General features: G+C 42.8%; 7 protein-coding genes across 7 annotated transcripts in view; 5 read left to right on the top strand and 2 right to left on the bottom strand.

Moving 5' to 3' along the window:
* LOC131262128 (uncharacterized) overlaps nt 1-24,997 on the top strand; it is a 207,733-nt gene that overhangs the window by 77,217 nt on the left and 105,519 nt on the right. The gene's annotated exons all lie outside the window — the stretch shown is intronic.
* Nucleotides 1,566-2,467, top strand: LOC131264763 (scoloptoxin SSD976-like). Its single transcript, XM_058267032.1, has 3 exons — nt 1,566-1,584; nt 1,663-2,173; nt 2,248-2,467. The coding sequence occupies exons 1-3, from the start codon at nt 1,566-1,568 to the stop codon at nt 2,465-2,467; spliced, it is 750 nt and encodes a 249-aa protein (XP_058123015.1).
* LOC131264762 (platelet glycoprotein V-like) lies at nt 8,707-10,260 on the bottom strand. The gene is made up of 2 exons (XM_058267031.1): nt 10,235-10,260; nt 8,707-10,150 (listed from the first exon to the last, which is right to left on the bottom strand). Exons 1-2 carry the CDS (start codon nt 10,258-10,260, stop codon nt 8,707-8,709), a joined length of 1,470 nt encoding a protein of 489 aa, XP_058123014.1.
* LOC131264761 (odorant receptor 63a-like) lies at nt 15,798-17,847 on the top strand. Its single transcript, XM_058267030.1, has 8 exons — nt 15,798-16,040; nt 16,167-16,305; nt 16,378-16,560; nt 16,640-16,910; nt 17,012-17,117; nt 17,201-17,302; nt 17,536-17,691; nt 17,791-17,847. The coding sequence occupies exons 1-8, from the start codon at nt 15,798-15,800 to the stop codon at nt 17,845-17,847; spliced, it is 1,257 nt and encodes a 418-aa protein (XP_058123013.1).
* On the top strand, nt 20,004-22,188 carry LOC131262113 (integrator complex subunit 9). The gene is made up of 3 exons (XM_058264035.1): nt 20,004-20,022; nt 20,097-20,288; nt 20,363-22,188. The coding sequence occupies exons 1-3, from the start codon at nt 20,014-20,016 to the stop codon at nt 22,145-22,147; spliced, it is 1,986 nt and encodes a 661-aa protein (XP_058120018.1). The 5' UTR covers nt 20,004-20,013; the 3' UTR covers nt 22,148-22,188.
* LOC131264760 (uncharacterized) lies at nt 22,345-23,229 on the bottom strand. Its single transcript, XM_058267029.1, has 3 exons — nt 23,224-23,229; nt 22,543-23,081; nt 22,345-22,474 (listed from the first exon to the last, which is right to left on the bottom strand). The coding sequence occupies exons 1-3, from the start codon at nt 23,227-23,229 to the stop codon at nt 22,345-22,347; spliced, it is 675 nt and encodes a 224-aa protein (XP_058123012.1).
* Nucleotides 23,231-23,905, top strand: LOC131264759 (uncharacterized). The gene is made up of 2 exons (XM_058267027.1): nt 23,231-23,715; nt 23,785-23,905. The coding sequence occupies exons 1-2, from the start codon at nt 23,231-23,233 to the stop codon at nt 23,903-23,905; spliced, it is 606 nt and encodes a 201-aa protein (XP_058123010.1).

The raw sequence follows: 24,997 nt of genomic DNA, 5'->3' as shown, positions 1-24,997 counted from the left end.
ATTGATCGTTAAATTTGATGGCTCCCGAAGTGTGTTCTATTGACCGACATTACTGAGCTTACCATCATCGTTAGCGCTAACAGTGCAGTGAAATAATCTGGGAATAATAGCTCCGCTTATCACAGTGATAAAAGTGTGAAAGGGTTCATTTTGAATTCGTTGGTTCGAAATGTGTATGCAAATTGTGATAGACATTCGTAAGCAGAAGCAAACTGCTATCATAAATAAAGGGATTTGTTACATTTTCCAAATTCTATCTATTTCACAAGATGGTTTAAGCAACCTGACAGATTTGTAACCAAACAGTTGCTCTATTTTCATCGAAAATGTCTAAACTTAAAAACATTCTAATCTTTTGCCATTAACAGCATAACATACCATTACTTTAATACAGTACAAATCGAATAGGATATACATACTATGGTTGTGCAGAAAATCTTTGCTAATTGGAAAGTAATCCTGTAGGCTCCCTAATAGAGAGGTAGATTTTATTCTTTTCATGGACATATCTAACATCTGTATGGTTCATATTTGTCCCTCTAAAACTCCATTTCGCTATACCCGTATGCTTTCCTTTTGAAATTCTAATTTCTATATGAAATTTTCGATATTAAAATGTGTGGTAGCACAATAAAATGTCGCATCAGGCTTAGAAACTTGCTTTGGACTTTTGTTATACGTTATTACGAATCATTGCTTGAATATTAAAATTGGTATCGTTCGGAAAGAGTGACCTAATAACCTAGGAGTATAAATCAGCAAAAAACTACATCTTTAAGCTGATGTTACACATGTCAGGTTTACGTGACATAAAAATGAAAAAAAAACGTGAATTGAAGTAAAAATCAAAATTTCTAGAGAAATTGCTTTTTAATGGAACTATACTTTTTAACGATCGCATTTGCACTACTGGCTGGGTTTACCTTTTTTTGCATTGCGTAACCTCTTTTTTTCGTCATACCTGTCCGTTAAGGGCTTACTAGATCTGTTCCTTTTGTGTACGTGGATAGTCAATTCGAACGTACGCTGTCGAGGCACTCAGCGCTCGTGGGTCGATTTTCTAACCGACAAACTGCTCGGCTGTCGCGGACATCTAATTTAATGATAGATTACCTACCTTCTAAATAAATACCAATCTTCTAAATAAACTCATTCAATAATAATTATTCAAGTGAATAATGACCTCATGTTGAGAAACTAATATCAAGCAAAATTACCTTATCTGTGATGTTGCTTAAAATAGTTTAGCTGTCTTCCATTCCTACATACACAAATAGAGATGTTTTATGACACATTACTTTTTTGTTTCATTGAGCTAATTTTGAAGTTGTATGATAGTTTGCTGAATTACCATATAGGTACAGCGCAGTAAACTGTGTGTGCTACCACAGAACAGCACAAAGTAGCAAAAATGTTCTGAATTTGTTGCTACAGTTTTAATTGTGATTTGAATGTGATGAATAAAATTTTAAATTTTCCTGACTCTTACAGAATTTTAGTTGCCTTTACATAGTTGGAATTTTAGTCGCCTTTAATTGCATTAAAAACTTCAATTAAAATTCACCATGCATCCCGCCATTTATGGTAGGTATTTGTAGAAACAATTTACCAAACTGTTCGTCACTTACCAGTGCCACTTTTCCACAACATTTCTCACTGTAGCATTGACGTTTCTCGTGCTTGTCTCGCTTGGCGATGGCTACAGCTCCAACTACTACTGCTCGGTGAACCTCTGCCCGTTCGGCGGCCCAAATGTAGGCTGCAACCCTCCTTCGGCCGGCGGCGGTTACTATTGCTATGGAAAATCGGCGAAGTCAGTGCAAATGACTAAATCACTGAAGTCACACCTGCTGCACCTCCATAACTACTACCGGGCGAAGGTGGCGTCCGGTCGGCAGCCCCCGTTCTCGCAGGCTGCCCGCATGTACACGATGGTCTGGGACGACGAGCTGGCGGCTCAAGCCGGACACAATGCCCGCTCGTGTCTGTTCGCCCACGATACGTGCCGCAACACGCCCGAATTTCGCCACTCCGGACAGAACCTGGCGATATTCGGATTCACCGGTGCCAGCTACGACATCAAGGACATCATGACGTCCTTGGTGAACACGTGGTGGAACGAGTATCGCTACACGAAACCATCATACCTGAAGTCGTTCCCGCGGTCCAAAACGTATGTTTGACTACTCCTCAAAATGGTACGGCGTGGAGAAGGAGTGTTCATCCTAATTTTGGTTTCTTTTGCAGAAAAGCGATCGGTCACTTTACAATGCTTGTCCACGATGGTGCCTGGAAGCTCGGTTGCGCCATGCAGCACTGGAACGAAGGCGCCGAGAAGAAGGTCTATCTCGTCTGCAACTATTCGTACACGAACATTATCGGCCGTCCGGTGTACACTGTGGGTCCCGCAGGATCCAAATGTCAAGCCGGTATGAATCCGAACTATCCGGGACTCTGCAAGACGTAGTGTTGAAGATAGCTGTACAGCGAGAATAGATATGAATGTTTTTTTTAGTTTTTAGATATAAAAGTTTATTATGGTCATATGAACAATACTCAATATGCAGCATATGAAAGTTCATTATGGTAATATGAACAATACTCAATATGCAACATTCTGTCACGATATGATAACTTCTGAACTGTGCCAGTTTAAGTATATATAAATACATTAATGACAAATAAACTTTAAGAGTTGCATCGCATGCGTAATTTCACTATAATTCCTATCATCCTGAAGAACTAATGCGTATGCAATGTGTATTAACACGTTGCGTACCGCGTCACCCAAATATGGGTGACGGCAGTTTTAGTACAAAAAAGTTTTTGACCTATAAATAAATGAAAATGCAACATAAAAATTATTGTAATATTTTATATAAATATTTTGGGAAGCTAAGTTTTTGCTTGGCCTTCGAAAACAATCGGTTTAACAAATATTATAAACAAATTGTAATTAGAAAAATTGTACTAAAAATTGTGCTAAAACGCTTGGTACGCAACGTGTTAAAGCAATTCCTTATTCTTCTGCTTCTTCTGTGTTCTTCTTTTTATTCGTCGTTTTCTCCTTCGGCATCTTCTTTTAAGAACCGTCTTTTGATTTTCCTGCCCTCACCATCACCCATCATCGCCTCAAAATTCTTGTATTATTCAGAATTAAATTAACATGTACGAGCATCAGTTTGGCGTTATTTTTGAAGTTATTTTAAATACTGTCCCCATACTTCATCACTCGTTTTAAATTTGAAAGATTACAGTGTTTTTTAATAACACGTTCCGTACCGCGTCACCCAAATATGGGTGACAGCAGTTCTAGTTCTAAAAAGTTTTTGACCCATAAATAAATGAAAATGCAACATAAAAGTTATTGTTATATTTTATATAAATTTTTGGGAAGCTAAGTTTTTGCTTGGCCTTCGAAAACAATCGGTTTAACAAATATTATAAACAAATTGTAATTTAAAAACTTGTACTAAAAATTGTGCTAAAACGCTTGGTACGAAACGTGTTACAGGGTTTGACAGGCCAACATACAACTGGGGCAACGTTCCTTCTAAATCGCACCTTCTTTCAAAACAACAACAAAATTGAAGTTCTAACGTCAACTGGGTTATCGATCAGCATCACGCTGTAACTTGACACGGAGGGCGTAACCGATCAGTGTCAAAAAGGAACTTGTCAATGAAATGAGCGTTCTAGACACGGCAGAAAATCATCACGCTTCTGATGTTTCATATTGTTGTACTTTTTTCATTGGAGTTTACCGCTGTAAATATTTTAAAAATCGCGCGCTTTTTTGTACGTTTGGTTTCACATACCTGGTGAATTACAAAGTGTAGCAAAAGAGTCTTGTGAAGATTCAAGTGAGAAATTACATTGTGTATTGAACAATGGAGGGTGAGAACGAATTCAACGTGTTCCTTGAGATATAAAATTCACCAGGTATGTGAAACCAGACGTACAAAAAAGCGCGCGATTTTTAAAATATTTACAGCGGTAAACTCCAATGAAAAAAGTACAACAATATGAAACATCAGAAGCGTGATGATTTTCTGCCGTGTCTAGAACGCTCATTTCATTGACAAGTTCCTTTTTGACACTGATCGGTTACGCCCTCCGTGTCAAGTTACAGCGTGATGCTGATCGATAACCCAGTTGACGTTAGATCTTCAATTTTGTTGTTGTTTTGAAAGAAGGTGCGATTTAGAAGGAACGTTGCCCCAGTTGTATGTTGGCCTGTCAAACCCTGTAAGTGTAATCTTCCTTAATCTTCCCACGGTTTCAAATTTGAGCGCGCGTGCAAAGTTTCATCCGTCGGAGAAATATTTCACAGATGTACTAAAAGCGATAAGCTCTGAAACAAATGGTTGTTAGTGTTTTGGCGGGAATTGAGCGAAAGGAATTGTAGATGAGTTTAGTCATTTTGTTTAGGAGTTGGACCCTAGCCGAAAATGTTGTGAATCTTAACAGCGTAATTTAAAATTTCAATTTATTTACTACCCTCGGACTATTGCTCAATGAAACCAAAACTATGATCTTGGACAAGAATTTTCGCATTTCTATCTCCTTCTATCCCATGGGGGGAAGAGTATGTTTTAAGCTGATCTTTTTTACAAAATGAGAGTCGCAGTTCAATCAGAAATGAAGTGTTATTTTAAAACATTCAAAAAATCCGATGACGGATTCAAGTATGAACAATCAATGATTTCTGAAAATTCTGCCAAGTGAGGAAGAGTAGTTGCGCGATAGATTCTAGATTTTGTTTCTTTTTTCTACATTTTGAATTGATTGGTTTGCCCAAACATATTTTGTTGCCCCTCTCCTACTAAAAAATCAAATCCAAACAGGGATTAATTTATTGAAACTAATTTGTATAATTAATCCAATTATTCAAATTTATGTTCCATCAAAAGCCACTATTTTTGCAGACTGTAATGTAATTCATTTAAAAAAATAATCAAACATGGCTTTGCATGAAAATAAATACCTTGAAGCATTCAAGAAAAAAACAAGTCGATGTGTATATTCCTTGCAGAAATAGCTTACCCATGGTAAGTGAATTTACAAAACATCCTCGCGATTCCTTTTGAAAAGTAAATTCCTAAACGGAACCACGTGCTTAAAATAATCTGATGCAACTGCACTCCCTTACCGGCCCAGTTCAGGAACCTTTATGGGGATCAGGCGTGAACCATAAGGGGATTCGTTGAACATACTTTCCTATATGCCTGTATGCTCTACCTTCCCAACGGCTGATAACGAGTTCAGTGCTGCCTTAGCACGGTACTTCCACAGCTCTGAAATGGATGATTTAATAGTTCGCCGCGATTACAAAGCGATTACACCGATTGCATCGCTAATTGCCGGTAGAAACCCACCCTCCTTCCTTCGGAGTTACGGCACACTCGTAACGGTGGTGACGACACGAGTTTCAGTTTGTTTGTATTTCATACTTACCCGCTGCCGCTTACGATTCCAAACAAACAATCCTCGCAACACCTTACTACTTGTCTTTCTGATCGTATTTAATCACTTTGCACGATCGGATGCAGCGCTACATTGCTGAACATTTCTTTCGCATTCCGTAAACCACTACAGGATGCCGCCAGATGGATCGTGAGGGTGTTGCATAGGGTACAACAGTGAGGCCTTTGATGTGTCCTCACCATTCGTTTGGGTGGGCTGCTTATCAGCAGAACAGTTTACGCCGCAACGGCAAGCAAGCGCGACGATTACCAGGCGTTAATTCCTCTCGTATTCCCCATACCTCTCTCACGCTCACATTGTTTGAAGTGATGGGTAAACAAAAATGGCAACGCATCCGTCGCTTAAGGCGTGATCTAGGCGCAAGGACTGCACGCGGTCCTACATTTTCTTGGCGCCCTCTGCCGGGGCCGTACGGAGTGAACTTTGCTCCCCGGGAACGTACCCGGCCGCACATCGTGCATCGATCACGCTCGTGAAAAGCCATTGTTTGCGTGCGGGTCATTAGAAATGACAAAACTAATTGTTCCGATTAGAAGCGGGACATCTGCATCGTTTTGACATTTGATTGGATTTGCTGCCGGTAGCACTCATGGAGGCGCATGGTACCCGGTGTGCAAACTAGGTGCTTTAACCCTTGATGTCAAACTCTATTGAAACACAATTTGAATGAGAAAAGTAAACAGTTTGTTGTTATGGAACGACGCCCTGTTTTTAAAAGATACACCTTCAAAATCGTGAGCTGTTAGCATTTGTGAAAAACTACCAGCGTGAGCATTATTAGATATGACCATGAAATCTTCTCAAACCATGGCATTCTAGAGAATTTTAACGGTTTAAAAAATGTTCGCACCATTTTCTCAGGCTGAATTTGCTAATATCATATGAGGTCAAACCAGTGAAAGATCAAATACTACTTTCTGGATTTTAATAATTGTATAATATTCTGTGATATAAATAACAAACTTCTTTTGATAAACAATTTTTACTTTAAATTAAAAATTTTAATTACTTGTTCTTGATTTCAATAAGTTCAATTATTTACTAGCATTGCCACAGTCAACATTCGGGAGCAGCTATTACGTAACACGGATTTATTTCACACTCAATTTTGTTCTGTTCCTTTATGGACTTTGTATACCAGACATTAAAAATCGAGTAACTTGGGTGGACCAGTCAACCAAAACGATAACACTGATGGCGAACAGATAGCCCAACACCATCAGTATGCTTACCAGGCAGTACAGGTAGTCATTTAGAGCTTCAAAGAGCCGGTTGGAAAGGGTCCTAAAATTATCCATTTGTTCACACGATCTATAGAAGAAATTAAATTAACTTACGAGTGAAGCCTTTTAATGCTAAATTCTTACCGTTTCTATGAAATAAAATATCCACAGCGCCAAACGAATGTACTCTCTAGACTCCCTAGTGACGATTAGACGACAAATTTGCAAACGTTTTAGCAATCAGCGGTTACTCTGTTTGTATGATTTTTAAATAGTCTAGAAGTTGAACTTTATAAAAAGTAAACTCTTTTTAAAACAACATTGTTTCTTCATTTGCACTGTTTTGTTTATTCAATTTCATCTTACAGACTAGTACAACACACTACGGGTGGCAGCACATTATCATATAGGTTCTTTTATATTTTGATCTTGTATCATATTATAGTTTAACTATGATACATAACTCACACATCGACAATAAGAGAGTAAGTTTAGTGTCCTCGGTGCCCATCAATCAACAACGAGCAGCCTCGGGTAGCGTTTAGTATGTTTATGGTAAATAAATAGCTTAAGCATAAAACTAATAAAACGGAAGCTTACAAAGCCCAAATGATTCCCACTGCCAGTCGATGGCTTCACCTCTTCTATACTAAAATAACATAAGTGTCTGGATCAGCTTACGTTAGTGTGGCGATTAACCCTAAGTCTACCAGCCCATCCAACGGCGACTCGCCTGCGAAAAGTTACGTCGTCACGATGATAGGCTTGGTCGACGAGCAAACTGAAAATCTTCCAGAAGCGCCGCTATTGCAACCGCCATCGTCCCGCAGATGCATTACGAAGTGAGACAAGAAAGTGCAAATAACAGCAGCGCTGGACGCTGCGCTGGATGCACATTGAAAAGGGAACTTTGTTTGCAATAACATTTCATTCACTCGCTGACGATGCCGTTTGATGAAGAAAGAAATGGTTATGAACACGCTTATACCCAAACACACACACACACACATACACTCACATCAAGTTAGTCACGGCTAGTCACTAGCTCGGTAGTCTGCAAGCCACACCTCAATCACGTGCCGGGTGCATTCTTCCGGGGGTTGTGACGCAGCGATAATGACGTTTAATTTGGCGCGCAATTTTCTTCCCCTTGCCTGCTGATCGTTCACTTTTAAAATTGTACTAAACGTGCACACGTTTGAACTGCAAACCTGCTAATGGAGTTCTGGACCGGTACAAACTATTAGTATCTATTAATTGGGAGTTAGTTTTACTAATCGTAAATCCTCTCGTTAAACTATAATCGTTGACATTTTGATGGTAAGGAGTTATTGAATCAGATCTATGAGTTTAGGTACTCCACCATATAACTTTTTTTAATCTGATTGATACGTGAATCGCGGGACTAAGCACTAGAAAGAGTTATACGAGGACAACAAGCAAATACAAACACAGACATACACATATAAACATGGAGACTGATATATCCTATCATCTAAGGTTTCGCGCTAGCATCCGCAAACGTCCATTTCCGACGCGACTAGCCGACACTCTTTGGTACAATTCGAGCAACACGATCCTGAGATAGCACAAACTCATTCACACACACGCGCGCACGCGTACACCTCGTCCATCCTTGCAAGTAGTGGATGAAGCTGTTAATCGGGAGCCAGACTCCGCAGTCCGATAAGCGGCTTTGCGTCGGACGAAAACTCTAGCCTACGATGCTGGGCGCGATTGTTCGCATTCCTATTGGTCTTATGCCCTACTTTCATGCGTCTCTCCTGCTCTCTTTCTCTTTGCTGGCGGAGAGAGGGAGGAAGGCAGAAAGTGGAAGAGGACGAGGTGCTGGGCATGTGAAAGTAGAGAGTTATGCCAAGAGATAGTAGACGGTAGTGCAGGCCTACGGTGCACCTTCCAAGCAATGCATCTTCCCCAAGAGCCTACACTACGGCGAGGACGCGGAAGTCCACTGCTGCTGAAACAGAGACTGACGTCAGACGTTGGGTCCACGGTTGAAGAGCTGCAGAAACTTCTGCTGCAACTGCTGAAGGTCCTGCTTGAGCAGCGAGTTCTCCTCCTTTAGCAGCTGGAACGCCATCTTGGTCTCTTCCGTGTCGTTGCGCAGGGCGTCCAGCTCCTGCCTTAGCTTGTCGTGCTGGCGAGCCTGCTGGCGCAGGGTTTCGTTGTCCCGCAGCACTTTCTGCATGTCGCGCCGCATTTTAGCAACCTCCGCTGAAAGCCGTTCCGGATCGATGCCAACACCCTGGTGGGCAATGTTTTTCGAACGCCCACTACCGGGGGATAAGGTGGTCGGGGGCTGTGCGTCACCCGAGGATGAGGAGATTACGTCCGTCAGCTGATTGCGCAAGTCTTCCACTTCGTCCCCAAGGTTCCGCAGGGATGTCTGGGTGAAGTTGTCGTTGACGCTCAACCGGACCAGCTCGTGGCGTGTATGCTGAAGTTCGCGCATTAGGTGGCGCGTGTGACCGTTCAGTTCGGAGGCGTAGTGTGCCAGATATCGGCTGGACTTGCGTACCAGCGCGAACGGACGGTTCTCCGTACAGCAGATACCCTCGACTGAGCGTTCCTTGCAGTTGAACGCACTGAACGTCTTAAAGTCCTGTACACCCATCTTGCGCAGGTACGCCACCAGGTCCGAGAGAGCCTCGCAGTGCCAGTCGTTAGTCTGCAGGTGGAAGATGCGTAGTCTGGGCAGTGCAGTCGCCGGCAGGCTGTCGTAGTCGACGTACACGAGCGCATTGTTTGCCAGGTGCACCTTCTCCAGCGCCGGGAACGATCGTAGTACGCCGAGATCGAGATAAGAGAGCCGATTGTCGTTCAAGTATAATACTGTCAGCGCCGGTAGCTTCTCGTGCGATTGCAGCGAGCTACGCACTAGCGCCAGATTGTTGCTGGACAGATCGAGCAATCGCAGCTTGGACATACGACCAAACACGCACATGTCCAGCGTGCGAAGATCGTTGTGCGCCAGCTCCAGCACTTCCAGGTTTTCGAACTGCGAGATGTTGTCGATGTTGCGCAGCCGATTCTGGTTGAGCTCGAGCTTGCGCAGGGCCGGAATCGTGTCCGGATCGGTCGTGATAGTGCTGATGCGGTTCTTCTCCGCGTCCAGCGTCAGCAACCGGGGATCGACGTGAATACTGTGCAGGTGCATCCACCAGACGCGCAGTTCCTGCAGCTGCCGGAAGGCGGCGTATAGACGCGGTGGCAGAACGTACATGTTCGAATCGCGGAACTTGACGCGTGTCACCTCGGCCGCTGTTGCAGGCGGCGCCTCGAGCTGGACGTCCTGCGCCTGCTCCACACTCTCGATGTGCACCCCCTGAAAGACGCAGAACCCGTCCGAGCCCATCAGGCAGGTGTACTTCATGCAGGTGCACAGCTCTAATCGCATCACCACCAACACTAGTAACACACTGTGAGAGAAAGGATAATAGTAATGGCTCGTTAGTAAACGTTTCCCCGTTTCCTGTTCCAAGCACTCAGGAAGAGCAACTTACGGTATATCCGTTATTCCGAAGTGCATTTTTACGAAGTTCTGTACAAAGTGTACCACACCACACCACACGAATTAGTGATTAAGTTGTTTATATATTTATTTACTTTCAATTACACCTTCACTTTCAATACTATTCCTTCTTTCTTTCAAGCGATAACGTTTTGCTTTCTATATTTGTAATTTCAGATTTCCATCAACTGTTTTGACAACGGTGTGCTATTGCACCGTACTTCACAATCACTCACAAAGAAAGCACACACCGAGTTCGACTTGGGAAATACTTCATCCATCGCCAATTTTTCCTGGTGGCTAGAAGCTCTGGCTCACGTTTTTCCGAATTTTTTTGACATTCACTTCTGCATGATTCTTGGGCCAAAGGTCAGCTTCTTCGATGACACGTTCGGAACCGCACCACTGTCTACTAAGGGGAACTTATACGCGTTTGCGACTCGTTTCGATCTGTCGACTATGTCGATTTCTTGGCTCAATCTGTCAGACCAGCTGAAGATTCGAACGGCAACTGCGTTGATAGCGCAACGGCGGAAAGCTTTTATAAACCGGGCCACCCCGTTGTTGGCCAGCTTTTTGCCACTGTTAGCCGTCTCTTCCCCACCGTGTTTGGTCTATCTCGCTCTTTCGCACGCCCTCTTTCCACGTGATTTGATTGGATTTACCCATCCCCGGGTGCTGAACGGGGTGACCGGGGAGCTTAACCCCCTCTGGGGCCGAAAGGGGTAGGCGTGTTCGCCAAAGTGCGCGATAAGCACTCGTGTACAGATGACGAAACCGAATCGCAACGCCAGCTCCGACCAATCATGGCGCGGAACCGGAGCTTCCTCGAAAGGATTCCCCGGTATGAACCCGAGGACCTCCCACGGAGGGTAAGTAGGGTTTGTGTGAGTAAGGTGAACGTAGGCTTAGGTGGGTGAGAAAAGGTAGGGGGCGATAATTTGGGAGTTCCAAAATCGCAAGTTGACCAACGCTATTGTGTTGTTAAACAATGGATGTCGTCAAACAACTTCAATGTTATACAATTGAGTTGCAAAATATTGATTTGTATGTCATAAGGGCTAAGAATTTCCACTAAATTTTTATCTCTTAAAAAATAATTCACCACATCATAATCATTTTCTAGTCACATGGTGATTGATTTTATGAATTGATTGATGAACGGTAATAAGGGAATTGTAATTTAGATTAAACATTCCAGTTCAACATCTTCATCTAACCAAATTGAAACATTTGGTATCATTTCAACATTTACGTTAATTTATTTTCTAGTGTGGCATTATGTGACGCAAAGCCCTGAACGAAAAATAATTCAACAAAACTATTAAAGGCGATCAAACAAAAGTGATCCCATTTGTACATAACGCGTTACTCTAAAGAGTTAATTTTTAATCGTGTCGGAAAAAGTGCTGCATTAAAATAAATTATGCTTTCTATGAAAGCGAGAAAATGCTCACGCTAATGTCCTAAACTGTCTGATAAAATTGATTTATAAAGTTTATCTAAACGACGATTTTTTAAATTAAGCTTCCCAAAGAATTGGTTTTTGTAATTACTATAGCTTTTTTTTATGCCTTTTTGTTGACGTATGGATGAAAAACTTTTCAGAATTAATGACAATTGGCTATCAAAAATTACATTTTTTAACTTAAAATTTGATTTAATTTAGATAAAAACCCCTGATTTGCGAAATGACTTCTTCTTCAATGGCCCGCTCACAGTTGAGCACGTCGTGCTGACATGGCCTGGTCACCAATGCGAAATGACAATAAACTAAATAAGTCATACAAAAATTTAAACTAGAAATACATGAAAATTCTAATGAATTTACAACGGAATGAACCAGTGATTATACCCATTTTTATATTTCATATTTTTATTTTAAAAGAAAATTGCCCTGGTATCAACATAAGGAGTCAACTATAATAAAAAAATTAAATTATACAACACATTATTGATGATAAAAATCTCCAAATCGAAATGCTGCAAACTGTGAACACGATTTTGTATGTTTAATACACCTTGGGTTGCCCACCTCTGCATGGAATAAGAATTCGCAGTTAATGAACACAAGCGATATGCTTACCGTTTTGTTCCTTCTTTTGAAATTTCTCTTTTTTTTCTCATGTGTAATTGCGACAATGACATCATCAATTTTATTATAGTAACATGTTTCTGTGTATGAATATCTATTTTCTGTGCTGTTCTGGATCTTGTGAAGTTAACCGTAGCAACAAATGCAAGCTAACTCGGGAGTGTCATTTTTTGCAGTCTCTATAGACACTTAGGTATTGACTTTTGGATGCTCTGTGCCAATAAAGAATAACGATGTGAGAAACAACTATCACTATCTACTTTGCGTGGCCAACCTACGACAGAGTAGTGCTAATTAGAAGCGTGCGTCAGAAGTGAATCGTTTTCCCGAAATCCGATGAATCCTCTCAACGGTTCGCCGGCCGACAATAACCAAGCGTGGCGTGCAATTTTCACCTCGGGGTACTCTTGTGTCGTCATTAGTTCTGAACCCCCGCCCTAGGGACGAGTGAATTGCGTCTCATCACACCCCACAATTTGCGGTAAATATCAAAAACGTCCCATCGAGTATCCGAGCACCATGACAGGGAAAGGTTGTGCCTTTCTCCAGACGAACGGCGTGGTCCCGTTGCGAGAACGTCGGTTCGCGTGGGTTGAACAAATTCGCATCTCGTTTGGATAATTACACCTCCACTGGCAGCACCCCCATGTTGTCACACCTTTTGGACGCACCGATGACGGTCGACCTATTCGCACATGCAGAAAATCTGATAAGAACGTTTGCGAACGTCAGTGTTCGGACGCCCTGGTTCGCGATAATCAAATATGTACTTTGAACTCTGCCTAAACGCGACATAATCGTGACGGATTTGGATTATTTATAGGTCACACCGAGCATGGAGCCTACAACGATTCGCGCAAGTGGTCCGGCCTGTAATTGCATCCTGGCGCCGACCCACTTCCAGGTTGAAAAAGTCCGCAAGCGAAGGACAACAACAAAAGTCCCAGCAGCGTACCATGAGCCTAGCGGATGGCTGGTGCAAAGGTTTTCCACTTGTCACAGTGACACAAACAGATCGGAGATGAGCATGTTTTGTTCAATGTTATCTTGCGGGAACGCAGATTCTCATCATGTCTAGCTTGGTTCGAACCGCCATAGACAACATTTGATCGCATAACTATCCGAGGCAAGTTCACGTATCACCTCAGCGGGTTCCATTATCGCTTGCCAATGTGGAAGACATTTGTGGCACGTTACCTCACACATTGGCGACTTATCAGCCGCATACCAGGTGGCACACTTATTCTTTTTCGCACATAATTTGTTGTCATTAGAGACACTATCTAGCATCGCGGGGGTTTTTTTCGAGCAGTTACGTTTGCATATGAAGAAAGGGTCAATTGAGCCATTACTTTTTCGATTCTCTCTAAAAATCTAACCTTACGGGTGCCACTTAGTTCTTTTACATGAATTGTATAAAATTACTTGTCCCATTTTTATATAATTCGGTTTTTAATTGAATCTTTCGCTTAACAATTACTGGAAAAATTAATATATGTTTTGAAAATTGTTTTAAAAAATCGCTAGCTTCGAGTTTAAAGTAAATTTTTACTGGATTTTTTATTAATTTACTAAAGAAAATAGAAATAGAAAAAGTTTAAATAAATTACTTATAAGCTTGAAGCGTGAAATTTACGCATCTCCGCTGCACATGAAAAGAGAGGGGTTCTTTACTTTGTGATGTGGGTGTTATGATGTTGAAAAGTCGAAAACATTCCATTCAGCTATGATGGCATCTCGAAAACAAACAAGGATCTTGCCGATGATTCAACCCAGTTGTAGAAACATACCGCAAGGTGTAGTTATTACAGAACATATCCAATGCAACTAGCAACCGGTCATCCTCATCAACGGGATTGACGCAAATCAGAGTGATCCGATGACACGTCGAGGTTATTTTTAATTTAGTTCAAGAGCTTTGACGGCGTCTTTGGGAGGCCCGGACGGCCTTCGTGTACGTCATCGACGAGTACGAGGCTTCCATCATCCTCAAAGTGCCAAACCAATTACCGGCCTAACGCCTTGCGGATGACCACCGGTGTGCGGTCGATGTGGTAGCCGGTTTTCGCTGCCAGCGGAGACACGCACTTCTGCAGGCTTCGATGCATTCTGTTGACACTTCTATTACGGTGGCCCCTTGTCCGGGGCGTTTCACGCTGAACCGGAACTGATGGAGTTTATGAATGAAGTTGCCAGTGTTTGTCGTTACGCTTGCGGCCACGCGTGTGTACACCGTTGGTACTGGGGTGATGAATTGTACTTAAAATCTCCCACGAGCTGATTGGCATTGTGATGTTCGTTGGCATTAGTCTCATTTTTTAACCTATGTTTAAGTAACGTGGGATTTTTTTTAAATATTTTTGAAAAGTTTTAAATTAGTCTAGTTATAAAATACTGTATTTCCACGTTATTAACACCACCCATGTATAACAACATTCCAATATTTTTTATTCGTTTGCTATAAAAACGCATCCGATTTATAAAATATCTTTTATTTCTTCTTGTTCATATCGCAACTTTCATCGCAATGGAATTAATATACAGTTAATTTCTTCTTCTTGGCGTAACGACCTCTTGGTCATGCCTGCCCGCAAGGGCTTACGAGACTTGTTTCCCTGTTGTACGTGGATAGCCAGTCCTCTCGTGCAGGGGAGGGTCCGGTCTCGGTTGGGATTCGAACCCACGCCGTCGAGGTGAGGAGCCCCGGCGCTCATGGTCCGATTTTCTAACCGGCGCTACCGCTCGGCTGTCGCAGACCCCCTAGTTAATTTAGAATCATCAAAATTATTAAAAAAAAAAAAACAAAAAACAAAATTCAGTTTCAATTGTTTTTTTTATATTCTCTGAATATGAGTGCAGTAGTGTAAAATTATTTACAAGCTTTTGAAAACAAAATGTTCAATGAAGATAATAATTTTCTTTGCTAAAAATATAGCAAAGATGATAAAAAGATACACGCCAAAATACGTTATTCAAAGAACACTAGAACTATATTTTTTCACCCTGGAATTGTATGGGTAGGAAATTGTACTATTTTTAATGTTTGAAATATAAAACATAACACAAACTGATACTACTTCCCAAACTAATGAATTTCAACCTTTTAGTGCTTTTTTCTATCGATTACACACAATCAAATCAATTCAAGTAAAATTTCCTTCCAGTAGTGTTTTCGACGTTTTAGTATTCATCAGATCAATAAGCACGAGGTGTTCTTTTTCTCATGGTTATTTTGTACCCAAGATCTTGAAGCAACACTAATGGGAGTGCTAAAGAATTAACAGTAAGTATTACCGTCCACTACTCTAACCAACTTGCTCAGACAATTCACACCTTTCAAACGGAATATTAAACAACATCTTTTCTAACAGCTTAGCTGAAAGGACAATGCGAATACAACGGTATAAATAAGTGCAGAAAGGACAATCATTGTTCAGTCGCTTCTAGTCTCAAATCAGTAATGGCTCCGGATACGCTTCACTACCAACCCGAGGACGGTTTCATCCTTCGTGTGCGCCGCAGTACTTATTGGGCCCGAAAAATGGCCTCGTTGATAGGTATTTGGCCGCACGAGGACGTAGAGCTACATGTGCGATGGTATAGGATGCTGTACTACTTAATGCTATCATCGCACTGGTTCAACACTTACGTGCAGCTGGAATACTTTTTTCGCAACTTGGGAAATCTAAGCTTGATCATCCAGGTGAGCGGTGCTACAGCGTGTCGTCGCCTTCTTGGCAGTAGCTAAAACTTTGCCTAAAATGCTCGGGGTACTTGTTCATCAAAAGAGAAAAGTCTTCATAAAAGTCTTCACATGGAACATTTTAAGGGTCTATGCACGTTCGGGAGTATTTGTACCACCGGCATAAAGGCGATGCGAATGCACGCATATGAGGCTGAGATCTGGGATATCTGGAAGGCGATGGAGAATGCATCATTTTTCACCAAGATGCAATTCCTGCGCAAAGGTATGTAGACACTTCCATCGATACATCGATGGCGGAAACAAATAGCCCTCGACAATGCTATTCCTCTTACAGGTGACAACAAACCAATTTTCGAGCGGATCGACAAAAATGTCGATCGACAGTGGAAGGAAGTACATCTGAACCTGCGCTTCTACTGCCTGGTGGTTGGAGCGGTAGCGTTCACTTACTCGATCATTCCCGCTTGTAGCAATCTCTTCAATCAGTTTCTGGGGAATGAGTTTAACAGAAGTTTTGGTACAGTTGAGGATCGAGTAAATTTATATGGTCCATTACGTACTGATGGAATCCGCTCTTCTTTCTTGCTACCACGCAGTCTACAACACATACTATCCACTAATACAGAAATACGTACAGCGCTCACCTCTGTTCGAGGTGTTGTTCTGTTCCGAATCCTTATCGGGTTTTACCACCTGGGCTGGTGTGGTTGCCTTCGATGGGCTCTATGTCGTGCTGGTTTTGTACGCGACCTCGCTGATGCGTATGTTGGGTGAACTGTTGCAGGAGACGACGAATCCGGACTTTTCGGATGACGAGCGCGCATTTTTTCTCCGCGAATGTCTACAACAGCATATACAAACGATTGAGTTAAGTAACGGTCTTTGAAAGTGAGACTTCTCACCTTTGCAATCCATTGGTGACTAAAAATGGCGCTGATAAATCTAGTAACTTGTTTCATATGTTTTAGATTGATCAAAAAAATTAACGATCTGTTCGCTCCGGTCCTGTTGGTTCAGCTATTGACCAGCACTTCTATCATCTGTGTCATTGCCTTCGCTGCAAGCTTCAGCACGGTAAGAAATTTCGCACGATTCAGCTACATAGAGCCTAATGAAAGTCATCTTTTCTATTACACCTTTCCCAACAACTCCGGAAGGACGAAGGTGAATCGCAGAAGGCACTAATGGTACTCTACCTGATAGCGGCCATCTATCAACTGTTCCAATTCTGCTGGTACGGGCAGCGGCTCCAGAACGAGGTACGTAAGGCTTATCGCGTCCGGTAAGTCTTTTCCCCCCTGTCCGGACACAGATCCAACTAGGTCAATGCAGGCAGAATGGGAACAGTATGCTCCAATTCGCATGCCAACTGTTCTTCCCTTCTCGATCATATACTACCTTCGTCCTTCGCTACCGAATGTTATTGATTGCATGTTTGGGTGGTGTGTGTTTCTCGTGAGGTGTGTAAAATGTTTCGATGCAATTTCCGTAGAGCATCCGGTTGCCCTTGGCGGTGTATGACGCGCGCTGGGAGTCGTGCGCTCAAACGTTCAAGAGCTCGTATCATATTCTGCTGATGTCCAGCCAACGCCAGATTGACATACGCGCCTGGAGCTTCTCCGGCATGTCGCTCGAGACGTTTTCAACGGTAAGTATTTCGACACGCCGGTGCCACACCTCCGCAGGTGCTCGTGCCCTCGTCGTCGTATCTAGCGATCGCTTATCGACCCCCAAAACTCCCCTACAGATAATCCGAAGTGCGGCCTCCTACTTTACCGTACTGCAGACGCTGGCAGAGCAGTAGTCAGTGGCCGAAACTCGCAGTGCGCAATGCGCAGTGTCGAGCCCCTGGACCGAGGGCACGCGCTGGGACCGGTTTGATGCAGTTTTCGGAACGGGTAAAGGTAGACCAAAGTACACACCGGCACAGGTCCGTTAGCGACGGTGATAAGGTCCAGCGATGAGCGAACATCACGCGCTTCAGTCGCATAGGTCATGTAGTTAGCGCAGTACACGTCCTCGTTATCGTTCACCAGCTCATCCGAAGAAACCAACGTCGCTCGCGGCAGGTAGTCAGTTCCGATTGTGACGATCAGTGAAAAAGAAAAAGATAATTGTTTGCGAATCACATAGGCTTACGAACTGATCCCAGGAACAGGTGTGAACGAAACGGAGCAAAAGATAGCCTGGCATAATTTGCTGGCTTTAAATCGTGTATAGGGGACCCTGATTTGCAGGTCACTTTAATTAACAATAGCATTAAGTCGGGAATCAGTGTTGTCTCCCCCTTCGTGGGGTTTCTATTTGATCAGATCACCGGCGACCGGACCGGAGATTGATTGGCCTTCTGTCGTGACGCACGGTATCGCTGACGCACGTTAGGTTTGCACTATTGTAGGGTCAACACTGTTTGCGATAGACGCACTATTTATCCACTCGGCAATATAGAAGTGCAACATTCTATAAATGAGTACAATTTAAACACAAATCAGATGCACATAACGCTTTACCCATAATTAATATATCATTGAAATAAATAAATGATGCTGGATTATGGTTAATAAATTAACGAGAGCCATGGCAGTGGTACATTTTATATAAACATCCAAAAAGATACCATCCAACGGGGCAAGGGCGTTCGTGCGCGAATTAGGAAGCCGATCGTTGACCACCATCAAAGATAGTCAATGAGTTGTGTGCAAGCTTTCGACTCTCTTATCATTCGAAAACGTAACGTATGGATTCGTTTTGGATTTTTAGTCACGCGCTTATTACGTCAAAATTAGTTTTTAATGCCTTAGTTGGAAATGGAAGTCACTCATAGCCCGATTATGAACAGCTAGCAAACAATAACCGATCAACAATGTGGATATAAAATTCCACACAGCAACTGGCAAACCATGATTTGGCACTTCTTAGTACATCATCTAAATTCAACAAATACAACTGTATGATCGGGTGCTTATTGTTATTTGTGGATTAAACAAACCAAGACCACCGAACCATTGGGGGTCCGAGACAGCCGAGCGGTAGCGCCGGTTAGAAAATCGGCCCATGAGCGCCGGGGCTCACCACCTCGACGGCGTGGGTTCGAATCCCAACCGAGACCGGGACCCTCCCCTGTACGAGAGGGCTAACTATCCACGTACAACAGGGAAACAAGTCTCGTAAGCCCTCAACGGGCAGTCATGACCAAGAGATCGTTACGCCAAAAAGAAGAAAAGAAGACCACCGAACCATACCTGTTTCGCACCATATTGCGATTACTCAATGTTGGATTCAATTGAAAATACAGGTGAACGTCGATTATCCGGGGGTATCGGGACCGGTAGGTCCCCGGATAATCGAATTCCACGGATAATCGAACATATATTAAAATACATTTATAATACCTGGTTTGAGGCTAGTTCACTTTTGACCAGTTCCAGTTAGTTGGTTAGTCATAAAAAATGTTTGATTATTTTTTATGATAATTTTTATTGCTAATTTCGATCCGACAAATTTTATTTGACACCATTCCTAAAAAAATGTTGTGAACCAACCTGATATTCATGGAAACAATTCAACCCGGTTGTGCAGTTGTCAGTTGCAAGATACCTGGATAATCTGTCCCCCGGTTAATCCGGCCCCGGATAATCGACGTCCGACTGTATCTGAAACCATAGTTTTTATATACTTTTCATAAATGCTGCTTTTTCATTATCCCTTTTTTCTCAAAGAGTTCTGAATGTTCTTTTGTCGTCTAAGAATCGGTATCAAATTTTCTAAATCATAATTTTTCTTCAGAAACGTGGTTGATTTGAAAATCAAGCATGTTGACTCATAGATAAAACAACTATGAATTTTACGTTGCTTACCATACCATAAAAACCTCGGTAAACATAGACGTCAAATGACAGTTGTTTGTTTACATCTTGCCGGCCTAAACAGTTTATTTACGTTTGCTCGGCATTAGACGCTATTTACCGAAATGAAACTGGTAAGTTAATTTGTTTCTTGCGTTTTTTCTTATGATAATAAGTTTATTTATGTCTTTCTTTTTTGTCATTGTAGTACGCGTTAAGTGGAGATCCGGCAAAACCATGTTACGTTCTAAGCTACAAAGGACTCATGATTATGTTGGACTGCGGCTTATCGATCAGTTCGGTGTTGAATTTTCTTCCTTTACCGCTTGTGCAAAGCTCCAAATTCCAGTGTCTACCTAACTGGAACTGCCGCGATTCCGATATCCAGTTGGAAGATGGGGTAACATGTGAAAAAAACCATCACGAAATAACAGTGCTAACTAAATGTCGATTTTATTCATCCCTTGCGTGTAGGAAATTAAAGAATGCTGCGGATGTGCGTTCGTCAATTCGGCACCGGAGTTTGTTCCGCCTCTCGAAAAGTTAATCGACTTCTCGGAGATTGACGTAATTCTTATATCGAACTACACAAACATGCTCGCCCTACCGTACATCACCGAAGGAACGGGTTTCTGCGGGACGGTGTACGCAACTGAACCGACGCTACAGATCGGTCGATTCTTTCTCGAGGAACTGGTCGAGTACATAGAGGCGTCGCCGAAAGAGAGCACCGCGCGAATGTGGAAAGAAATTCAGCATCAGCTACCGGTACCGCTGAACGATGTGTTTAAGCCGAAAAACTGGCGCCACCTGTTCAGTATGGACGCCGTGAACAAGAGTTTGGCCCGCGTACAGATGACCGGATACGACCAAAAGCTGGACATTTTCGGTGCACTGCAGGTTACTCCAATCAGCTCGGGATTCTGCCTGGGATCGAGCAATTGGACGATCGTGTCGGGACAGGAGAAAATCTCCTATATTAGCGGTTCGTCCACGTTGACCACGCATCCACGGCCGATTAACCAGACCGCCCTGAAGTACTCGGATGTGGTAATAATGACAGGTTTAACGCAGGCTCCACATGTGAATCCCGACGCAATGCTCGGTGAGCTGTGCATGAACGTGATGATGACCCTGCGCAATGGTGGATCGGTGCTTATACCCTGTTACCCGTCCGGTGTGGTGTACGATCTGTTCGAGTGTCTCTCGGTGAGCCTGGATAATCAGGGCTTCACACAGATACCGATGTTCTTCATTTCCCCGGTGGCGGATAGTTCACTAGCGTACTCGAATATCCTTGCCGAGTGGCTTTCGACGTCGAAGCAGAACAAAGTGTACATTCCAGACGAACCGTTTCCTCACGCGAATCTGGTGAAGAATGCCAAACTAAAGCACTTTAAGCATATCGACTCCGAAGGGTTCAGTACCGAGTTTCGCCAGCCGTGCGTTGTGTTTTGCGGTCATCCTAGTCTGCGCTTCGGCGACGCGGTACACTTTGTGGAACTGTGGGGTTCAAATCCGCTGCATACGATCATCTTCACCGAACCGGACTTTCCGCATATGCAAGCGTTAGCCCCCTACCAACCACTCGCGATCAAGACAGTCTACTGTCCGATCGAAACGTCGCTCAATTTTCAGCAGGCAAACAAACTGATCAAGGAGCTCAAACCGGGTGTACTAGTGATACCAGAGAACTATACCCACCCGCCACCGATCGCACCGCAAAAACTCGACCTCGTCATCGATCAGGTGCCGGATAAGATGATCATAAAGTTCAAGCGGGGCGAGGTGATCAAGCTTCCGCTGAAGCGCAAGCGTGGCCGGGTATTTCTTAATCCGAAGATGGCTAAAACAATCGTCCCGCAGGAGGTTCAGCCGGGTGTCACGATATCGACTTTAACCGGCGTGCTCCAGGTGAAGGACAACATTCATGATCTCCTCCCACTGGAACCGTCCAAGGAGGAGCTGGAAGAGCAAAAATCCAAGTCTGGGCCACCGCAACCGAATAGTCAGCTGCGAAATATTAAGTACGAATGGGGTACGCTAGACATCAATCTGCTGCTGAAAAAGCTCGCTCAGGACGGGTTTACCGATATCAAGGTGGAACAGGGCAGTGCTGAAGAGGTTACGCTGATACTTCCGAGAGAAGACACGGTCATTAAAGTGAGCGAAAAGAGTACGGAGATTGTGTGTGGCGGAAAGCAGAGCTTGCGGTTGAAGTTGCGCGATCTTCTGTTGCAGTGCGTTCAAAGTTTCTGAAGGATTTTCTCAAATTCATATGAAAATAAATATATATAATATGTAAGTAAATACTTGACGTTTTGTACATTGCTACAACTATGAAAGATTATTTAGAAGAAAACGTATGCAATTTTCGATTTTATTGTTACATTCTTCAAAAGCTTTTAATGACTTGAACTGGGATTGTGTTGCTATCCCAAAATCCTTTTGTTATTTTAATACCTCGGAAGCATATCTTCCCAGCTGTACACATAAAATTCTATTCTGATACAAAAAACCCGCCGATTTTCAATTTCCCCAATCAAATCGATGCGCCAGAATTTACTTACATGTGGTGAAAAGTAACTAAAATGATACAAGAAACGACATCATAAATGTGCGTGTGAAAATCAGTTATTCTGCTGTGCCATTACCGGAACGGTTTGTAGTCCACGAGTGCATCGTTGATCCGGTACAAGCCTTTCTGCAGCGGACATGCAAGCGGAGGGATGCTGTAGGACATAATAGCTCCCAGTGAAGTGTTTTGTTTATTGCGTAGAAAATCACACACATCACCAACGGCGACCGGTGGTTCCACGAACGGGCGGCACTGTGTCTCGTTCTGACAGATCTCGATCATTACCCTCGTGGCAATTGGAGCCGTCAGGTTCCGGCGGACCACAAACACTCCACTAACGACGTACTGTGTGTTGCTTCGCTGCACGATACGCATATCACCAAGAAAGACCGACAGATCCTGCTGCCAACGGCACTGTCCGATGTGGCTTAGAAAAAGCGAGTGCTTCAGGTCTTCATCGAGTCCGGATTTAATGCCGTTAAAAAAGTACTGCCCACTCGGTTGGATGATGATGAGATGAACGACTGCCACCATAAAAAGTGTTGTGCTTGTACGGAACATAATTTCGGTTATGTGGGACAGTGTGAGCCCACGAGAAGGAAGAGGGGCCAAAATCTATTGTCATGGTTGGATGAGAACTGATTATCACGATCTCGTTATGCCTATCTGATCGCTGTTTGTTGAAACAATTTAAATTGACCGTCTATGAACTCTATATCAGCATGCGAAAGCCCACGAACATGTGTGGCTTACCAACCACCATCATGGCACGAGCTACAAGTTTCGTGGTGCTAGCGCTGCTATATCTAAACTCTGGTGGCTTGGGACAGGATATTTTCGGTATTCTTCCCCAAGGCCCAATCGGGCCAATCGGACACAAGAAACTCTTCATATCGCGTGTTGGTCAGTGCGTGGGTAAGAAAAACTTGCCGGTGTACGTTCCCGACATGCGTATAGCCGCTTACAACCGGACGGCCTACGTCGTAAGTGGTGAGGTACACTTTCGAGAGGACATTCTCAACGGGTACCGGCTGTCGGTGACGGTTAGGAAGTGCGACGATATCCGCGCGACGATCGGATGCCGGCCGTTTCTGAACAACATTGCCAACACCGATGGATGCGCACTGCTGAGTGCTTCGGGAGCCATGTATCACGTCTACCTGAGGAATTTTCGTCCGGAGCTACAGTGTCCGTTTCATAATGGAACGTATGTCATGAGCGAAACGCTAGTGGACGATGGTTTAATTAAGTGAGTTTACGTTCACGCTTGCAAACGTCTACAGCAGGAATCACTTCTTAAAAACATTTTCTCTTTCAGATACTTACCCGGGTCTGGAAGGACCTTTTGGGAAGTGCGGATGACTGGCCGGATTAAAGAACGCATGATGTTTTGCGTTGTGATGCAGCTTAACGTGAGACCGAAGAAAAAACACGTCTAACGTCGGATTGTTCTAAAAAAACTGATGATGGTAAAGAGTTTATTAAATTAATTAAAAACTACATCATAAAATGTAATTTTCCTACTGCGCACCTCTGATTTTTTTTATCAATCTCAAAAATTTTAAGTCAGATGAGTTAGTTTTCTATAGCAACATGTTTCACTTCAATACACATTCGATTACTCTGTATGAGAAAAATATCAATCAATTGGCCCATGATTTTCATTGTTCCAACTTGTGTTTTGTTCGAACTCAGTAGACTTTGATTTATTCATAGAAAAACACTTCCCGTATTCTAAATACCAAGTTAATTCCAATTTTAAACATGGAAGTAAATCGATTTTGGGTAAGTTTTGCAAAGATGTTTGATGAAATTAATTAGATTTTCTGAAATTGCTTAAATCTCTTCTATAGGCAATAATGGAGAATATATTAGACACCACCATAATTCCAGAATGGCTTCAGTCGGCCGATGTTGTGTCGATGATATTTTTCGTGTGCGGTATGCTGTTGTTTTACCTCATCATGACCATGGCCCTCCGAGTAATATCTATGCTGTTCTGGCCTACCGCAATAATTGTAGGATTGCTGGTAGGTACGTGGGCGATCCCAAACACTAAAAAATGTTATTGAAATGTATTTGATTTTCGTTTCTTTTCAAGTTTTTTCAAAATGAAACATTCGCTGCAAAGCTTTCGGATGGTCTTCTTCGGATAACGGATGCAACTTTCAAAAACTATGACGCTGAGCACCAGAATAATTATAGTTGAAAACATGCGTTTATAAAATGTGTATAATAAAATTTATTTCTAAACAAATGCCTTTTCTACTGTGTTTTCATGGTTATATTCACTTCACGTTCGCTTAAAATTCCTCTCCATTTCCGGATAAGTACGATACAATAACAAACAGCATATCGGCGAACCACAAAGCGAAGCTATGTGAACTATGTAGCACCAACCTGATTAGCTTGAGCAAAGGCTGCAAATACAGTTAGATAATGAACAAATCTAAGTTATAGCTTAATTATGTATATTAAAGTTCCCCCTTAACTACTTTACTTACCGAAGAGATCAGAATTAAGATGTTGAC

The sequence above is a fragment of the Anopheles coustani genome, chromosome 2 (genome assembly GCF_943734705.1).
Source record: "Anopheles coustani chromosome 2, idAnoCousDA_361_x.2, whole genome shotgun sequence".
Lineage (NCBI taxonomy): Eukaryota > Metazoa > Arthropoda > Insecta > Diptera > Culicidae > Anopheles > Anopheles coustani.
Note: the sequence above shows the minus strand (reverse complement) of the source record. Positions and strands in the feature narration are given on the sequence as shown.